General features: G+C 39.6%; 1 protein-coding gene across 6 annotated transcripts in view; it reads left to right on the top strand.

Annotated features, from left to right (window-relative positions):
• Positions 1-15,109, top strand: part of LOC105499896 (ovostatin-like) — a 163,849-nt gene that overhangs the window by 64,696 nt on the left and 84,044 nt on the right. For 5 of the 6 annotated variants that reach the window (XM_071072228.1, XM_011772756.3, XM_011772758.2 and 2 more), the window contains 2 exons: positions 14,120-14,303; positions 14,796-14,952. In XM_071072228.1, coding sequence (XP_070928329.1) covers positions 14,120-14,303; positions 14,796-14,952 — 341 coding nt within the window. The remainder of the gene's footprint in view (positions 1-14,119; positions 14,304-14,795; positions 14,953-15,109) is intronic. The other variant, XM_071072231.1, reaches the window with a different exon arrangement.

The following is a 15,109-nucleotide window of genomic DNA, read 5'->3' as shown; positions in this document are numbered from 1 at the left end:
CCTCCCGGGAGCCCTGAATCTCTTTGAGAGTGGATGTGTGTTGTCTGATTCGTCTCTGGCTCCCACAGGCCCAGCACTGTGCTTTACAAACTGAATGCACTCAAGTTATTTGTTGAACAGTGAGGAGTGGGAAGGAAAGGAACAAGGTGAGGGACCAAGCACCTGGAGGGACCAAGGTGCTCCCAGACTGCTGATCACAGCATGCTGATGGGTGGTGCCAGCCAAAGCCTCCTGCGGTGCAGTGGCAGCAGGATTCCTCCTCATTCACACGTGCCACCAGCAGGATTCCTCCTCATTCACACGTGCCACCAGCAGGATTCCTCCTCATTCACACGTGCCACCAGCAGCAGCAGTGTGGTGGGGCGCAGGCTTGTCAGCTTCAGCAAGGTACTACTGGGTGCTGGGGTGCCAGCCTCTGTGCAGGTGTTCCCAGCAGCAGTAGTGGCAGCAAAACTCAATGGGACAGCAGGCACCTTGGTCCCTCCAACACATCAGGTTCCTAACCTTGAGGAGCCAGGTAACAAAGCCAGGGCCTGAGACCTGTCTCTTTGCACTAGTGCATGCAGTTCAGGAGTCCTGGTGACTGTACGCTTTCATGCTGATAGCGGTGTTAGCATGGGAATGGGGTGCTGGTGGGTGCAGGACCATGTGTGCCCTCTGCACATTCATGTGGACGGCAGTGGCCACTCAGAGCGGGGATGAGTCTGCTGTTCTCCGTGCCTAGTTTTATGCCATTAACAGTGTAGGTATGGGCACAGGAGCAAGGCACTAGCAGGAGCTGGGCTGGTGGGCTCTCTGCCTGCAAACACTTCAATGACAATGGCAGTGTGGCAGGGAGGAGGGGCGTGATGTGCACTCATGCCAGCAGTAGTGGCATGGTGGGGTGCATGTGCACATGCACATTGGTGGGGGAGGGAATGCAAACAAAGCAATGTCAGGGGTGATCATGGGTGAGTGCAAATCAGCGAAATGGTATGGGAGACGCTGCACTTGGGAGGGAATGGGCAGGCTAGTACATGTCCATGAGGGCTGCTCTGTTGGAGCACTCTACTGGTCAGGTGAAGTCCACCAGTTCAGAAGCTATAATGAAGGCCCCCAGGAGGTACCTGGGGGCTGCACCGCAAGCAGGTGCAACCAGTCTGGGGCCCCAGAAGAGGCCGGCAGACAAAGGGATGCTCAGGTTGGACTGACCTCATCTCATTTTCAAGACTGTCCTGCAGAGTTCAGGTCTAACAGTTTCCCTAAGGCTAAAGTCTCCTATGGGAGCAAGTAAAGCCTAGGGGTGTGGGCAACCCTGGTCATGCTCCATTACAGACCCTCCTGCAGCAAACTCTATGGGCTCCACACTGGCTGAAGTTCTGCCCTGCGATGGTTAATATTAAGTGTCAACTTGATTGGATTGAAGGATGCTAATTACTGTTTCTGGGTGTATCTGGGCATTTCTGGGTGTTGCCAAAAGAGATTAACATTCGAGTCAGTGGACTGGGAGAGGAAGACCCACCCTCAGGAAGACCTGCCCACAATGTGGGTGGGCACCATCCAACCAGCTACCAGCCAGCTGGAAAAAGTAGGCAGAAGAAGGTGGAAGGAGTTGGCTTGCTGAGTCTTCCAGCCTTCATCTTTCTCTCGTGCTGGTTGCTTCCTGCCCTTAAACATCAGACGCCACGTTTTTCAGCTCTTGGACTCTTGGACTTACACCCGTGGTTTGCCAGGGGCTCTTGGGCTTTCGGCTGCAGACTGAAGTCTGCACTGTCGGCTTCCCTACTTTTGAGGTTTTGGGACTCAGACTTGGCTTCCTTGCTCCTCAGCTTGCAGACGGCCTACTGTGGCATTTCACCTTGTGACTGTGTGAATCAATACTCCTTAATAATCTCCCCTTTATATATACATCAATCCTATTAGTTCTGTCCTTCTGGAGAACCCCGATAATACACACTGTTCCTGTCACTCGGGCTTACCCCCCAATCCCTAGGAACTGGGATGGAAGCCGTGTTGTTATAGGATAAGAGAATACGTTTTATTAACAAATATATAGATATACTGATAGTCCCCTAGAGATAAAACACAATAAACCTAACATAAAGACCATCAAAGAATAGGGGAGAAGTAGAAAAAAAAAAGCATAGAGTCTAAATTACAACTGAGGCTTTAATTAACATGTTCATTCATTGATTTATCACAGGAGAACAGCTAGTGTCTATCCATGTTGGTGTCACATAAGTTGATTTCACTGTGTTAAGAATAGAGATATCCATATATTTGTTGTATCTTTTCATATATATGGTCTATATATAAAATATATATTTATATATAATTCTATATATTATATAGAATATATAATATTATATGGGAATAATAATTAACTGTGTCTATCATTTTCTTATACAGTAATCACATACTTTCTTGCAATTTGAAATAAACTATGTGAGTGCATATGTATGTATATACATACATACATGTATATACGTATATACATACGTGAATGTATATACATATATACATGGGTGTATGTGTGTATATGTATGTGTACGTACACATACACACGTACATCTAAATATACATACAATACACATGTATACATATATGTACACGTGAATATATGTATGTGTACACATATGCACACATGTGCATACACACATATCTATTGTATGCATATATACATACATATACACATATGTGTATATATGTATGTGTGTGTATATATATATATACACACATATAGCTATATATACATTTAATGAATAGCTGAAATGCTTAACACTAGCATCTCCTTTGCTGTGTTCTAGAAATCTCATCCTCTTTGGCCACCTTCTCATTCCATCAATTTTGTTGTCTTTCTCTTCTTTATCCTCAGCCTCTTTCTCTTTATTGTTTTCTTTTCCTTCCAACATATAATCTATACCCCAAAGATGGATTATATCCATATCCTAAAGATATAGATTATATTCCCATAATAATCACATAACAATCACATTTTCCTTCTCACTTTCTGGATATTTACTGATCTTCATTTTGCTCCACTTTTCTCTTACTATTAAATAATTCTTTCATGATTCTATTGCAAACCCTCTTCTCTTCTCACTATACACGTTAAATATCCTGCATTTCAGTTACTATCTGTATTTTTGTGTATCCCAAATATATGCCTCTATAGTCACATTTCAGTTGCATATATCCCACTGCCTAAGGTGCTTGTTTAATTGAATGTCCCACAGGCACCTCAGTAGGGTCCATAATCTACTCCAAACCAGTTTCTCCAACTTAGATCCCTGCCTCAGTGTGTGGCAATATTATCATCCATCACCTAAGGATCCACTTTACCTCCTTCTCTCTCTCATCTTCTTTTCTATCAGTGTTGATAATTGACAATTGTTGATCTACCTCCTGAATGACTCATGGATCCACATGCTTTTATCCAGCACTGCCATGCTGCTTTAGTTCAGACCACCAGTCTTGAATGCTGATAGTTGCCAAATACTCTTCTTGGTGTTTGGGAAATATCAATGAATGAAAATAGCAAAAACAGCTGCCCCTGTGGTGCTTGCATTCTAATGGGGGAGACAAACAATACGTTTAATACAATCAAACGAAATGTACAAACATAATAATGAACATAATGGATAAGCAAAGTCGAGGAAATTAAGACGTTATAAGTGCTATGGGAAATATAAAATGTAGAGAAGGGCAGGAGGAGATAGAACACTCTGGGAAGACTGGAAAGCTAAACACAAGGCTTAGGGTTGATATCATTGAGGCAGTGACATTTGGGCAAAGGCATGAAGGAGGTTATGGAGTTGGCCACATAGACATCTAAAGACATCTAAAGACTAGGCCTGGCAGTGGGATCAGCTAGAAAAAAACAAGGCCCATAAAGTTAAGGTGTGTCTTGTGTGTTTGGGAAACAACAATTAAGTTAGCATAGTACTAGAGTAGTTGGAGCAAAGAGGATACAGTAGTAGGCAGAGAGATTAGAACCCTGTTGGGGCACCAAACCAGGTAGGGGATCAAGGGTCATTGTTAGGGCTTTAGATTTCACTCTGAGCAAAACTGGGAATGATTGCAGGGTTTTGGGTAGAGCCGTGGCCTGATCTGATTACGTTTTAAAATAATCAGCTGGTTGCTGTGTTGAGTATAGGCTGGCGGAGGTTGTGAAAATAATCCAGGCAAGAGGTGATTGTGGCTTGGACCAGGGTTGTAGCAGGGGAGATGCTGGTAAGAAGCAATAGATTCTAGGTATATTTTGAAAGTAAAACCAGTATGATTTCCTGGACTGAATACAAGGAATGAGAAAAAAAAAAAAAGTGATCAGAGATCATTCCCATGCTGTTGACCTGAGCTAATTCTACAGAAAGAATTGCCATTACCTGAGCTATGCCATGGCTGACATAGGTTTGGGGTAGAAGACTAATAATTCTTCTTTGAGCTTTTGATTTTATATACTCAAATGGAGACATCAAGTTGGAGGTTGGACAATCAGTATAGGTGTTTGAGAGAAAGAGACAGCTCTGAGCTAAAAAAAATATATAAATTGTGGAATTGTGAGCACATAGATTGTGGGATGGGAAGAGATTGCTCAGGCAATGAGTCTGAATAGAGAAGAGAATTGGGGACTTTTCTGTGAAGCTCTTGAATATGTGGAGGTTGGGAGAAGCAGATTGAGAAGAAATCAGCCAAGGAGATTGTGAGAGAGAAACCAGTGAAGTCAGAGGAAGACCAAAACAGTGTGGTCTCCTGGAAGCCAGGTCAAAAACTGTCAGGGAAAAAGGAGTAGTCAACAGTGTCCAGTGCTGCAAGTCAGTCCAGGAAACTGAGGACTGAAAATTGATCTTTTACTTACTTAGGGAGAAAAAAAGTTACCCATTTCTTTCATCCCATGAGGGACACCATATGCCAAGATAAGCTGGATTTGTTCTCTTAAACCTCTAGCACGAGTGTGCTAGAAGGTCACATTTTTTCTTGGGTGGACTTTCCTTGAACATGCGAGGAGCCTGGGCTTTTTAAATTTGTTTGTTTTTAATGTGTATGCTGATGTCTCACTTAGACCAACTTAATAGGATTGCCAAAGCAAGGCAATGGTTCTCAAACTCTAGTGTGTATCAGAATCACCCAGATGGTGAGATTGCTGAGACTCATTCCTGGAATAGATCAATAGATCTGGTTGAAGCACAAGAACTTGTATTTTTAAGAGGATCCCAAGTGATACTGGTACTACTAGGCCCAAGACTACAATTTAAATCCCTTGATCTAAAGGCATAGCTTGGACGTCAAGGCTACTCAAAGCTTCCCCAGCCATATGTAATGGTGAACTGGGGTTCAAAGGCTCCAGAGCCTTGCTACTCCAAGTGTGGTCAGAAGAGTAGCAGTATTTTCATTGCTGGGAGGCTGTTGGAAATGAATGCAGAATGTCAGGTCCTACCCACATATGCTGAACCGGAATCCACATGTTAACAAGATCGTCCTCAGATTGGGTAGGTATAAAGTTTGAGAAGCACTGCTTAGACCATCTCTGGATTCTTCTTTTAGGGAACTCTGCCCATGTTAATGTCAAAATTCTTCTTGCTGGTCACTGATCTTTGGGAGCTCTTATTTTCTTTGTACTGTACCAAAAAATGACATTTTAGTATTTTTATCTTGCTCACAACTTTCTGTTCACTCCTTCCCATCCTTCCAACACAATGCAATAGGCAAAATAAAGTGTCTTGAACAACGCACTTTTCTGTGTTTGTGGTTGCTCACCCATGAGATTTTCTTCTTCTTTTTAAGTTTAGAGAGTGTATATTTTGCTCAGGCCTCAAGTGCTCTCAGCTGAATCATGATTTTGTTTTTTAAGTCTATCATATTATCACAATCCCCTCTTATAGTGATTGGAATCCACAGATCAGGTTCCACAAAACGGAGACTCTGAAATGGAGATTTGTGGGTAGAGGGTTTATTGGAGAGAATTCTAAAGATCAATACCTGTAGAAGATGAAGGACGCAGGATTGTATAGAAAAGGAGTTGTACTACAAGGCAGTCACAATAAAGTTCTCAGTATATCCCATGGGGAGCTGTGGGGTTGGGGTGGTTGTTCAGAGTTGTCCTAATTTAAGGCAACAGAGCCGTGCATTTATACACACACAGTACCCATTATTATGCACTGAGCTGCCCCTACAAAGGAGGAGGAACCTGGGTGAAATGTTTCTCTGATGCTGAGGGAAGCTCTCAGAGCTGAATTCATCTGACAGCCAACAGCCACCAACATTCCTAGCTGCTAGGGTCATAAGTGCCTCTGTCATGAAGGGGATTATCTAGAGGGTACACCACAGCATTCACTACTTTGGCCTAGCAATGAGAGATATAAACCAGGTCTGGGTAAGGAGCTATACAGGAGAATTTCCTAATACAGCATCTGCAATAGTTTGTGAAAGAGGTGGGGGCCAGGAAGAGGGAAAGGGAGAAGGTGGAAGAGGAGGAGAAGGAGAAAGAAGGAGAGAAGAGAAAAGAAAAGAGAGATGTAGGAGAAGAAAAAATTTTTCTGCTCACTCTTTTCATTCAGATTGAGATATTGCTGGGAAGAAATAATCTTTGCTACTTCAGGAGCCAAAATTGCAAATCATACTGACACAAAAGGAAGTAGGGTGGAAAGAATTTAGGAAACTCCTTGATGGCATGAGTGAGCTGCTGAACCAATGCCTGTCCTCCATTCTCAGGATTTGTGCCAAATGAGATTATAAATGTTTGATTTTTTAAAAGTCTATTATTTAGGTATTCTGTTACTTGCACCTGATAAAGATGTTCTTACTTATCTTTTTCAATTCCTTTCCTCTTTTATTCTATAGCATCATTATACAGAACTTACGACATCTCATTTTTTTTTAGTTGTTTCTATACTGATTTCAGGAAAATCATTTTGGAGAGGACTTGGCTGACATGAGCAACCCATGGTTCATACTAGTGCTCTTTATGACTAGAATTTTGTAGGGTGTGTGGGGAGGTTGGGAGTGTAATATTTAGTCTCTATAAGGGCTTACCCAATGTTTACGGTGTCAGTCACTGTTCTAATCACTTTAAATATATTACTTGTTCAATTTCCACAACAAGCTTATAAGGTATGGTATTGTGACTATTCCCATCTATAGACAAAGGAAGGGAAGCACAGGGAATTCAAATAACTCATCCAAGGTTGATCATCTGAGAAGTGGTAGAACCAAGATCCAAACACTCACCATGAGGCTCCAAGGCCTTTGTCCTGCTCTGAAACTACCTTACAAGGAAAGGAATGAATGTTTTACACACAAACCAAATTCTTAACACGTTAATATTTTAAAGTCAGGTTGAGTAATTGTAGTTTTCTGAAAGCTACTGCCTATGAAAAGAGTCAAACTTTGTAAAATATTTGGAGAGAGTTATTCTGAGCCAAATATGCATGACCATTGCCCATGAAGACGCAGCCCCAGGAGATCTTGAGAACATGCGCTCAAGCTGGTTGGGCCACAGTTTGAATCTACATGTTTTAGGGAGACATACGACATTAATCAATACATTTGAGGTACACGTTGGTTAGGTCTAGAAAGGCAGGACAGCTCAAAGGGGGCAGAGAACTGTGCTTCCAGGTCCTTGGTGGAGTCAAAGATTTTCTGATTGGCAATTGATTAAAATAGTTTATCTATTTTTAGTAGAGACAGGGTTTCACCGTGTTAGCCAGGATGGTCTTGATCTCCTGACCTCGTAATCCACCCGCCTCAGCCTCCCAAAGTGCTGGGATTACAGGCGTGAGCCACCGTGCCCGTCTAAAATAGTTTATCTAAAGACCTGGAATCGATAGAAGGAAGTGTCCGGGTTAAGATAAGGGGTTTTGGAGACCAAGATTCTTATTATGCAGATGAAGCCTCTGGGTAGCAGGCTTCAGAGAGAACAGATTGTAAATGTCTCTTATCAGACTTAAAAAGGTGCCAGACTCTTAGTTAAGTCTCTCCTGGATCAGGTAAATGACTTGGAAAAGAAAGACAATTCTCTGTAGAATGTAGATTTTCCCCACGAAAGACAGCTGTGCAGATCCATTTCAAAATATGTCAAAGAAATATATTTTAGGTGCGGGGCTTAAAACCTATGTGACGGGTTGATAGGTGCAGCAAACCACCATGGCACATGTATACCTATGCAATAAACCTGCACGTTCTGCACATGGATACCAGAACTTAAAGTAAAAATTTTAAAAAATGATCATGTTCAAGCAAAAAAAAAGAAAGAAATATATTTTGGGGTAAAATACTTCAATTTCTTTTAGGTCCTGTTGTCTGTCATGTTGGTGTCTTATTGCTACAAAGAGTATTTTGTCTTAAGGTCTCTGTTTTAATGTTAATGCTGGTTAGCAGTGCCTGGATTCCAAAGGGGGAAGGTATCATCAGATACATCTGACCTCCCACTCCTATCGTGACCTGAACTAGTGTTTCAGGTTTACTGTAGGATGTCCTGGGCTGACAGAAGGGGTTCATTCTGTTGGTTGGGGGGCTTAGAAGTTTATTTTTGGTTTACACTACAACAAAAGTATAACTTTCTTGTGCCAAGGTGTTGCATTTACCACAGGCCTTTCCCAACAGAGTGTATTCAGTCCCAACCACACTCTGCCTGAGAGATTACCTGTGGTTCCACTAGTAAGAAGCTCTGGAAATGTTTATAACTTGTTGTAACAGCTTTTATGCCAAATAAAACAAGCTTACACACCCTGATTATGTTCAGTAATTGTAACTCAGAGGAGAGCACTGTGAGCCTGCCCTCATGACACAGCCCCACCACAGATACTTGTGTTTGTGAGTCTTCACACAAAGAGAGGCCTTAAAGGAGAGAACAGATGAGCATTGCTTACCATTGGCTGGTATGAACCAGCTGCCTGCTGAGGCTCTGGACAAAGGGCTTCTCAAGAACAGGTTTTGCAGAGGGAACGACAAGTTCCCATTTGTCCCATGACTCATGGTAAGTTCCTGGCAAATCTCCCTAAGCCCTTCATCAACTGGCTACGAAGAAACACTGCATGCTCTGCAAAGTGATGACAGCCACAGGTTGCAAAATGATTTGAATTATTTCTAGAAGCTTTATGTTTTCTTAATATCAAAAATGATCAATACTACCTAAAGAATTATACTTTAAAGAAAATGAAGCAAGAAAGGTGGTGAAAACACAGGAGAGAAATTATATACTGAAATTGACTTTGGAAGCGTGAATAGGTCTTCACTAAGCTTGGAAGCATAATTTATTCCTTCTCTTATTTTTCTTTTTACTTTTCATGAGTATGTATTACTTGTTTATTTTTTATTATCATTTTTTTTTGAGACGGAGTCTCACTCTGTCGCCCAGGCCGGAGTGCAGTGGCATGATCTCTGCTCACTGCAAGCTCCGCCTCCCGGGTTCATGCCATTCTCCTGCCTCAGCCTCCCGAGTAGCTGGGACTACAGGTGCCCGCCACCATGCCCGACTAATTTTTTGTAATTTTTAGTAGAGACGGGGTTTCACCGTGTTGGCCAGGATGGTCTCGATCTCCTGACCTCGTGATCCACCCGTCTCGGCCTCCCAAAGTGCTGGGATTACAGGCGTGAGCCCCCGCGCCCAGCCTTGTTTATTTTTTAATAGTATATATTACCTATGAACTTCAGTTACTTTGCAGTGTAGGGAAAGGCATCTTGAATATAAAATGTTTTCTTATATTAAATATAGGAATATTCATTGCCATAAAAGCAAACAATATCTATTAATAACATTATTCCAACGTATTCACAACATACTCAGACTTGGACTTACGTCTTATTTGTGTTTTATTTTGATAATTACTGAACTCATTTTTTAAAATTTCATAAAATAAATTGCTGCTGTTAAAAAATTATAATAAAAAGCATCCCAGATGCATTCTTTTAAAACATTAGAACAATGATCTTAAAGTTAGAAGCATTGATTTAGATTTTGTTTATAATCCTTTTTTGTAGTAATGGTAAGGAGGCTTTAGCCCAGCATTGCACTTTTATAGTTGTAATGAAACACATCTCTGCTTTACAGGACGGGGAAGTGAACATTGGAATGTGTGTGAATAAAGAGGGATTTTTTTCCATATGCTGGAAATGGCATTCCCAGTTTGCCTAATAGACAACTCATCATTTTTCCCACTTTCTCCACGCCCTTAACTTTATGAATGAGATCCTTCTTGTCTAGTAAATGATGAAATCTTTTCCCACAGTAGAAGGGGATTTCCCATGCATAGACTGAGAATTAGAAACAACTGCTCTGTATCCTGTATGCAAATAACATTGTTATTGTATTGTAAAAAACTTATGTATTTCTGTGTTCATGTGTACATATGTCTTTCTGTTATTCTTACTGTTTCACATTTAAACAGTTAGAAGACTTTTACCAAATTTAGAAGGTGTATTAGGGAGGTCTATATTTGTATCTATCTCTCAATTTGGATAATGTTTAATGTACACAATTCACTTTTGAGATCTCTGGGAAAATCTAAAAGAATGAACAATCATACCTTAAGTCAGATGTAACTTAGAGAGTTGGAGGCAAGTATAAATCATATTAATAAAATTACTCCATATGTGTTATAATTCCATGGAATAAGAAAATAAATCATAATTCTAAACATGATACCCAGATAGAAGGTTAGGGCATTTACTCCAAATTTTAGGTGCTAATTGACAATCTAGAAAATTCTTGTATATGCAAGTCAATGTAGTATGCTCATATATTTATTTATCTGAGGGTTATTATTCAAATATTTAATAATTATGATGTCTTCAATCAAATCAGATAGATGAGATTGTATGTGTGTTAGTAAAGATGAATTTCATTCTCCTTACAAAAGATGAGTATTCTGCAAGATCCACCTTCTACTCAACAAATTCAAGCATTTGTATTAATTTGTCTTTTGGAAATTTCTTACATTAACTTTCCTGTTATCAATGTTAGGTCTGGATTTCTAAATTGTAATGGGTTACTAAAATCTGAGAAAACATTTGATCTCTAGATGTGCCCTACTACTGGTATGATTTATATTCTGCATTTTAATTAATAAAGATGCTCTATATGTAAGTACATGCCTGACTGCGTTCCTCAAATAGTAAGTGATCATTTTAGATTCACACTTTGGAATGAGGGTTGTGGCAAGGGGCAAGGAAACCCCAAGGAATCAGTAACAGGCCAACATAAAGAGAGGTAGGTCTGGGTGTTGCTTTTCACAGAGAATAACACAAGTAGTCACTAATCTGAGACTGTTAGCCAACTGGGATATAAAGAGGAAGGAGTAGATTGAAAGCATAAAGTCCATTGTCTTAGTCAAATGATTAAGGGCAATTGTCTTTAGATTTGGCCAAAATTTCATAGGTAAAGAAGTGCATGATAACAGGCTTTTTAGAAAGGGTTAGGTGAAAATACAGTAAGAATAAAATAAAAACTAATGCCTCATTAAGTTGACCATACCCTAAATACAGATGATGACTAGCTTTAATCTTTTCTAGTTCTCTGTAATATACAGAAGTGGGAACCCAGCAGAAGATATTATTAGTCAGAAAGATGCATCTGCTTCTCACCGCATTACAAAGCGCATGTACAACCCCTGGATAGAAAACTAACACCCCAATAATGGGTTCGCTTTAAAAGTCTGGGAGTCAACAGTGCTTACTTCAAACACGGCACAGGATGAGCTGAATGGAAAGAAGTTCTCCTCCTGGGAGAGTTAATATTCTCCTATTTTGCTCCCTAAGAATATGGTTAGTTGTACACAGACACAAGATTCTATGGAAAACCTGAGACTGACTAAAAGTCATGATTGACTCAAGAGGTGCTAGCATTCATATACCACCCACTGGAAATTCATCAATGAATAAAACATGCAGGCTGTATCTCTGAGACTCCCACAGCCAAGTGGCGTATATTACATAAAAACTAAATATTTGTAGTGTGACATGACATCCTCTAATAGAGATGAGTAGCTGTGCTATGGGAGCTAAAAGCAGCAACAGCTAATTTCAGTTTGGGAGTTATGAAAGTTTGAACTGAATCACAAAAGAACAATGAGGATCTATGTACCTGGTAGACAGGAAGTCATATAGAGGTTCTAGACAGACGATTGAGCCCACAAATACACATGGAGAGATGAAAGGGTGTGGTACATTGCTGGTGTTTTCAGGGAAGAAAGCAGAACGTCTGTGGGCAAGCAGTGGGGGCTAAAGATGGATAAGAACCTTAAGAAACTTTCTAAAGAGTTTGGAATTTATCTTCTAAGTAATAGTGGACCATTAAAGGATTTTTAAAGAGGATATGATATAATTAACTTGAATTTTAGGAAAAAACTTTTGGTAAAATAGATTTCTTGCTATTTTCAGTAAACGGGCAATGTCAGAGGCAGAGCCCGATGAAACCACTTCGTGATACATGATAAAGTCACAGCAATCATGAGATTGTTTTCTAAGAGCATCTTATTTAGTCAAAACTCTAAAGACAAAGAAACACAAAATACCTGGCAATAATTTTGGTAAAGGAAAAGAAGAAAATGAAATGCAAACCAAGAAAAAGTAATGCTTCAATAAACTTTCCTACCAGGATACTTGTATATAAAAATACGTCATATGGAAAATACAACATCAACGATTAGTAATAAAAAATACATAGTAGTAATATTTAATTTTTTTTCACTTAGAGCTTCCTTAAGCCTTTATTATTTTTGTTCCATGGTAATAACTATACAGAACATTGCCAACCAGAAATTGGTACTGAGTTCTCAAAATAGATTTAGCTCTCAACCAAGAAATAATAGTGAGATACAAATTAATTTACAATAACTGAATTTACTGAAATTAGGTTTAATTTGTTCTTGAAATTTTCACTCATAGGCATCATAATTTATGTCTAGGAAGTGCTGATGCAAGACTCTTTTGTAAATTAGATGACACATCTAATGACATGTAAGACACTGGGAGGTGGCTAAAATTTAAACATGTCTTAAACTTTAAGAATGACTCAGGAAATACTGACAAAATCTCCTGTAGGGATATATAGTCCCATACTTGACTTCCCTGACTAGTGAGAACATCTGGGCTCCTAGCACATTGACCTGTACATGGATCTAGCGGACACGACCTATTGACTTTTTCTTCATCTCCTTGGATCATGATGTGGAAGATAATACATCTGGGTGTTTTTCTCTTTCATCTGTCTCTTTCTCTGTCACCAAACGTGTAAGTGATTACACAGTTTATTATTTCACATGGAAGGCAAATAGAGCTTGGTATTAAAAATTCAGGCTGGGCACAGTGGCTCATGCCTGTAATTTCAGCACTTTGGGAGGCTGAGATGGGTGGATCACCTGAGGTCAGGAGTTCAAGACCAGCCTGGCCAACATAGTGAAACCCCGTCTTTACTAAAAATACAAAAATTAGCCAGGTGTGGTAGCATGAGCCCGTAATCCCAGCTACTCTGGAGGCTGAGGCTGGAGAATCACTTGAATCTGGGAGGGGGAGGTTTCAGTGAGCCAAGATCATGCCACTGCACTCCAGCCTGGGCGACAGAGGGAGACTCTGTCAAAAGAAAAAAAAAAAAAAAAAAAAAAAAATTTAAACATTGCATTTTTATTGCAGTGATTTGATTTTAAATAATTTTGTCATTTTACAATACAATCCAAAATATGCTCATGGGAATAGTAAATTTCAAATTTGAGTGGCACCATCATCTCTGCCTCATAGATATCCAGAATGCTGATTAAGAGCTGTAACAGTGCTATATTTATGTTGAGGAAGAGGTGTCTGGCAGCTCCTGGGGAAGGAACTGGACAAATAGTAGGCAAATATAAAACAGAATGTGCTGTGCCAGTTTGGGGGCAAAAGCATTGCATAAGAACACTGATGATGTTAACCTTTATAGAACTAATGACAAATTACCTGCTGATTTTTAATTGAGATTTCCTTTTTGACTCTTTAAAATTTAATTCCTAGGCCAGCATCTTTCCGTTTCATGCAGATTTAGCTATTTGATGTATTTCTCACATTTAAAAAGAACATACTTAAACTCAAAAATTCTTCAGTTAACACAATAATTGCTAAGTAACTAATCATTGGCACATTCAATTGTAATGGTCTTGCTTGAATTTTGTAGGCAGTATGTTCTGCTGATTCCTTCTGTTCTACAAGAAGGCTCTTTGGATAAAGCTTGTGCCCAGCTTTTTAATCTCACCGAATCTGTTGTTTTGACGGTCTCCCTCAACTATGGTGAGGTCCAGACCAAAATGTTTGAAGAAAATGTTACTGGAGAAAATTTCTTCAAATGCATCAGCTTTGAGGTAAATGCTTCTTTCTGCTTAATATAGAAAAGAATATTACAGGTGAACACCACCCACATAACTGACATTTTAGGGACAGAGATCAGGCTATTTGACTGTATGCATCAAGTTATTATAATTTTTAAAAGAATCATATAGTCCTCAGTTTGATATGATGTCAGTACAGTCATAAATGGTAACAAGGGCAAGAGCCAAAACATTTGATTTTATGCCAGAAAATTGTTGAAGGGAATAAGATATATAAAAAGATATATATCTTTTTTGCAGAAAAGATATATATCTTGTGCAGAAAAGGAAAGTTTTAAGAAAGGCAAAAGAATTCATTTAAATGGTGAGATAAGGAAGTGACAAAGCAAGAGAAATAAACAAGGATGGTTATTGAAGAAATAAATATGACAAATTAGGAATTAAAACTTTTAGTGATACCAACACGCAGTGATAGAGATTTCTTAACGAAAAATCAGTTTCATGGAGTATTTATTTGTTCCCTAGGTCCCTCAGGCCAGATCTGACCCACTGGCATTCATTACATTTTCTGCTAAAGGAGTCACTCTCAACCTGGAAGAGAGGAGATCTGTGGCAATCAGATCCAGAGAGAACGTGGTCTTCGTACAAACTGATAAACCCATCTACAAACCTGGACAGAAAGGTGAGTGTACCTAAATCAGGTTACCCTCAACTAATGTCACTTATATGATATTTGAATTGATGGTACACAATACAAGCTCAGAAATTTTATTGTATTAAATTTTATTAGAGAACCTGCTTAAAAAAAACAAAATAAAAATATAGATTACATAGCCTAA

This window comes from Macaca nemestrina, chromosome 10 (genome assembly GCF_043159975.1).
Source record: "Macaca nemestrina isolate mMacNem1 chromosome 10, mMacNem.hap1, whole genome shotgun sequence".
NCBI classification, from domain to species: Eukaryota; Metazoa; Chordata; class Mammalia; order Primates; family Cercopithecidae; genus Macaca; species Macaca nemestrina.
Note: the sequence above shows the minus strand (reverse complement) of the source record. Positions and strands in the feature narration are given on the sequence as shown.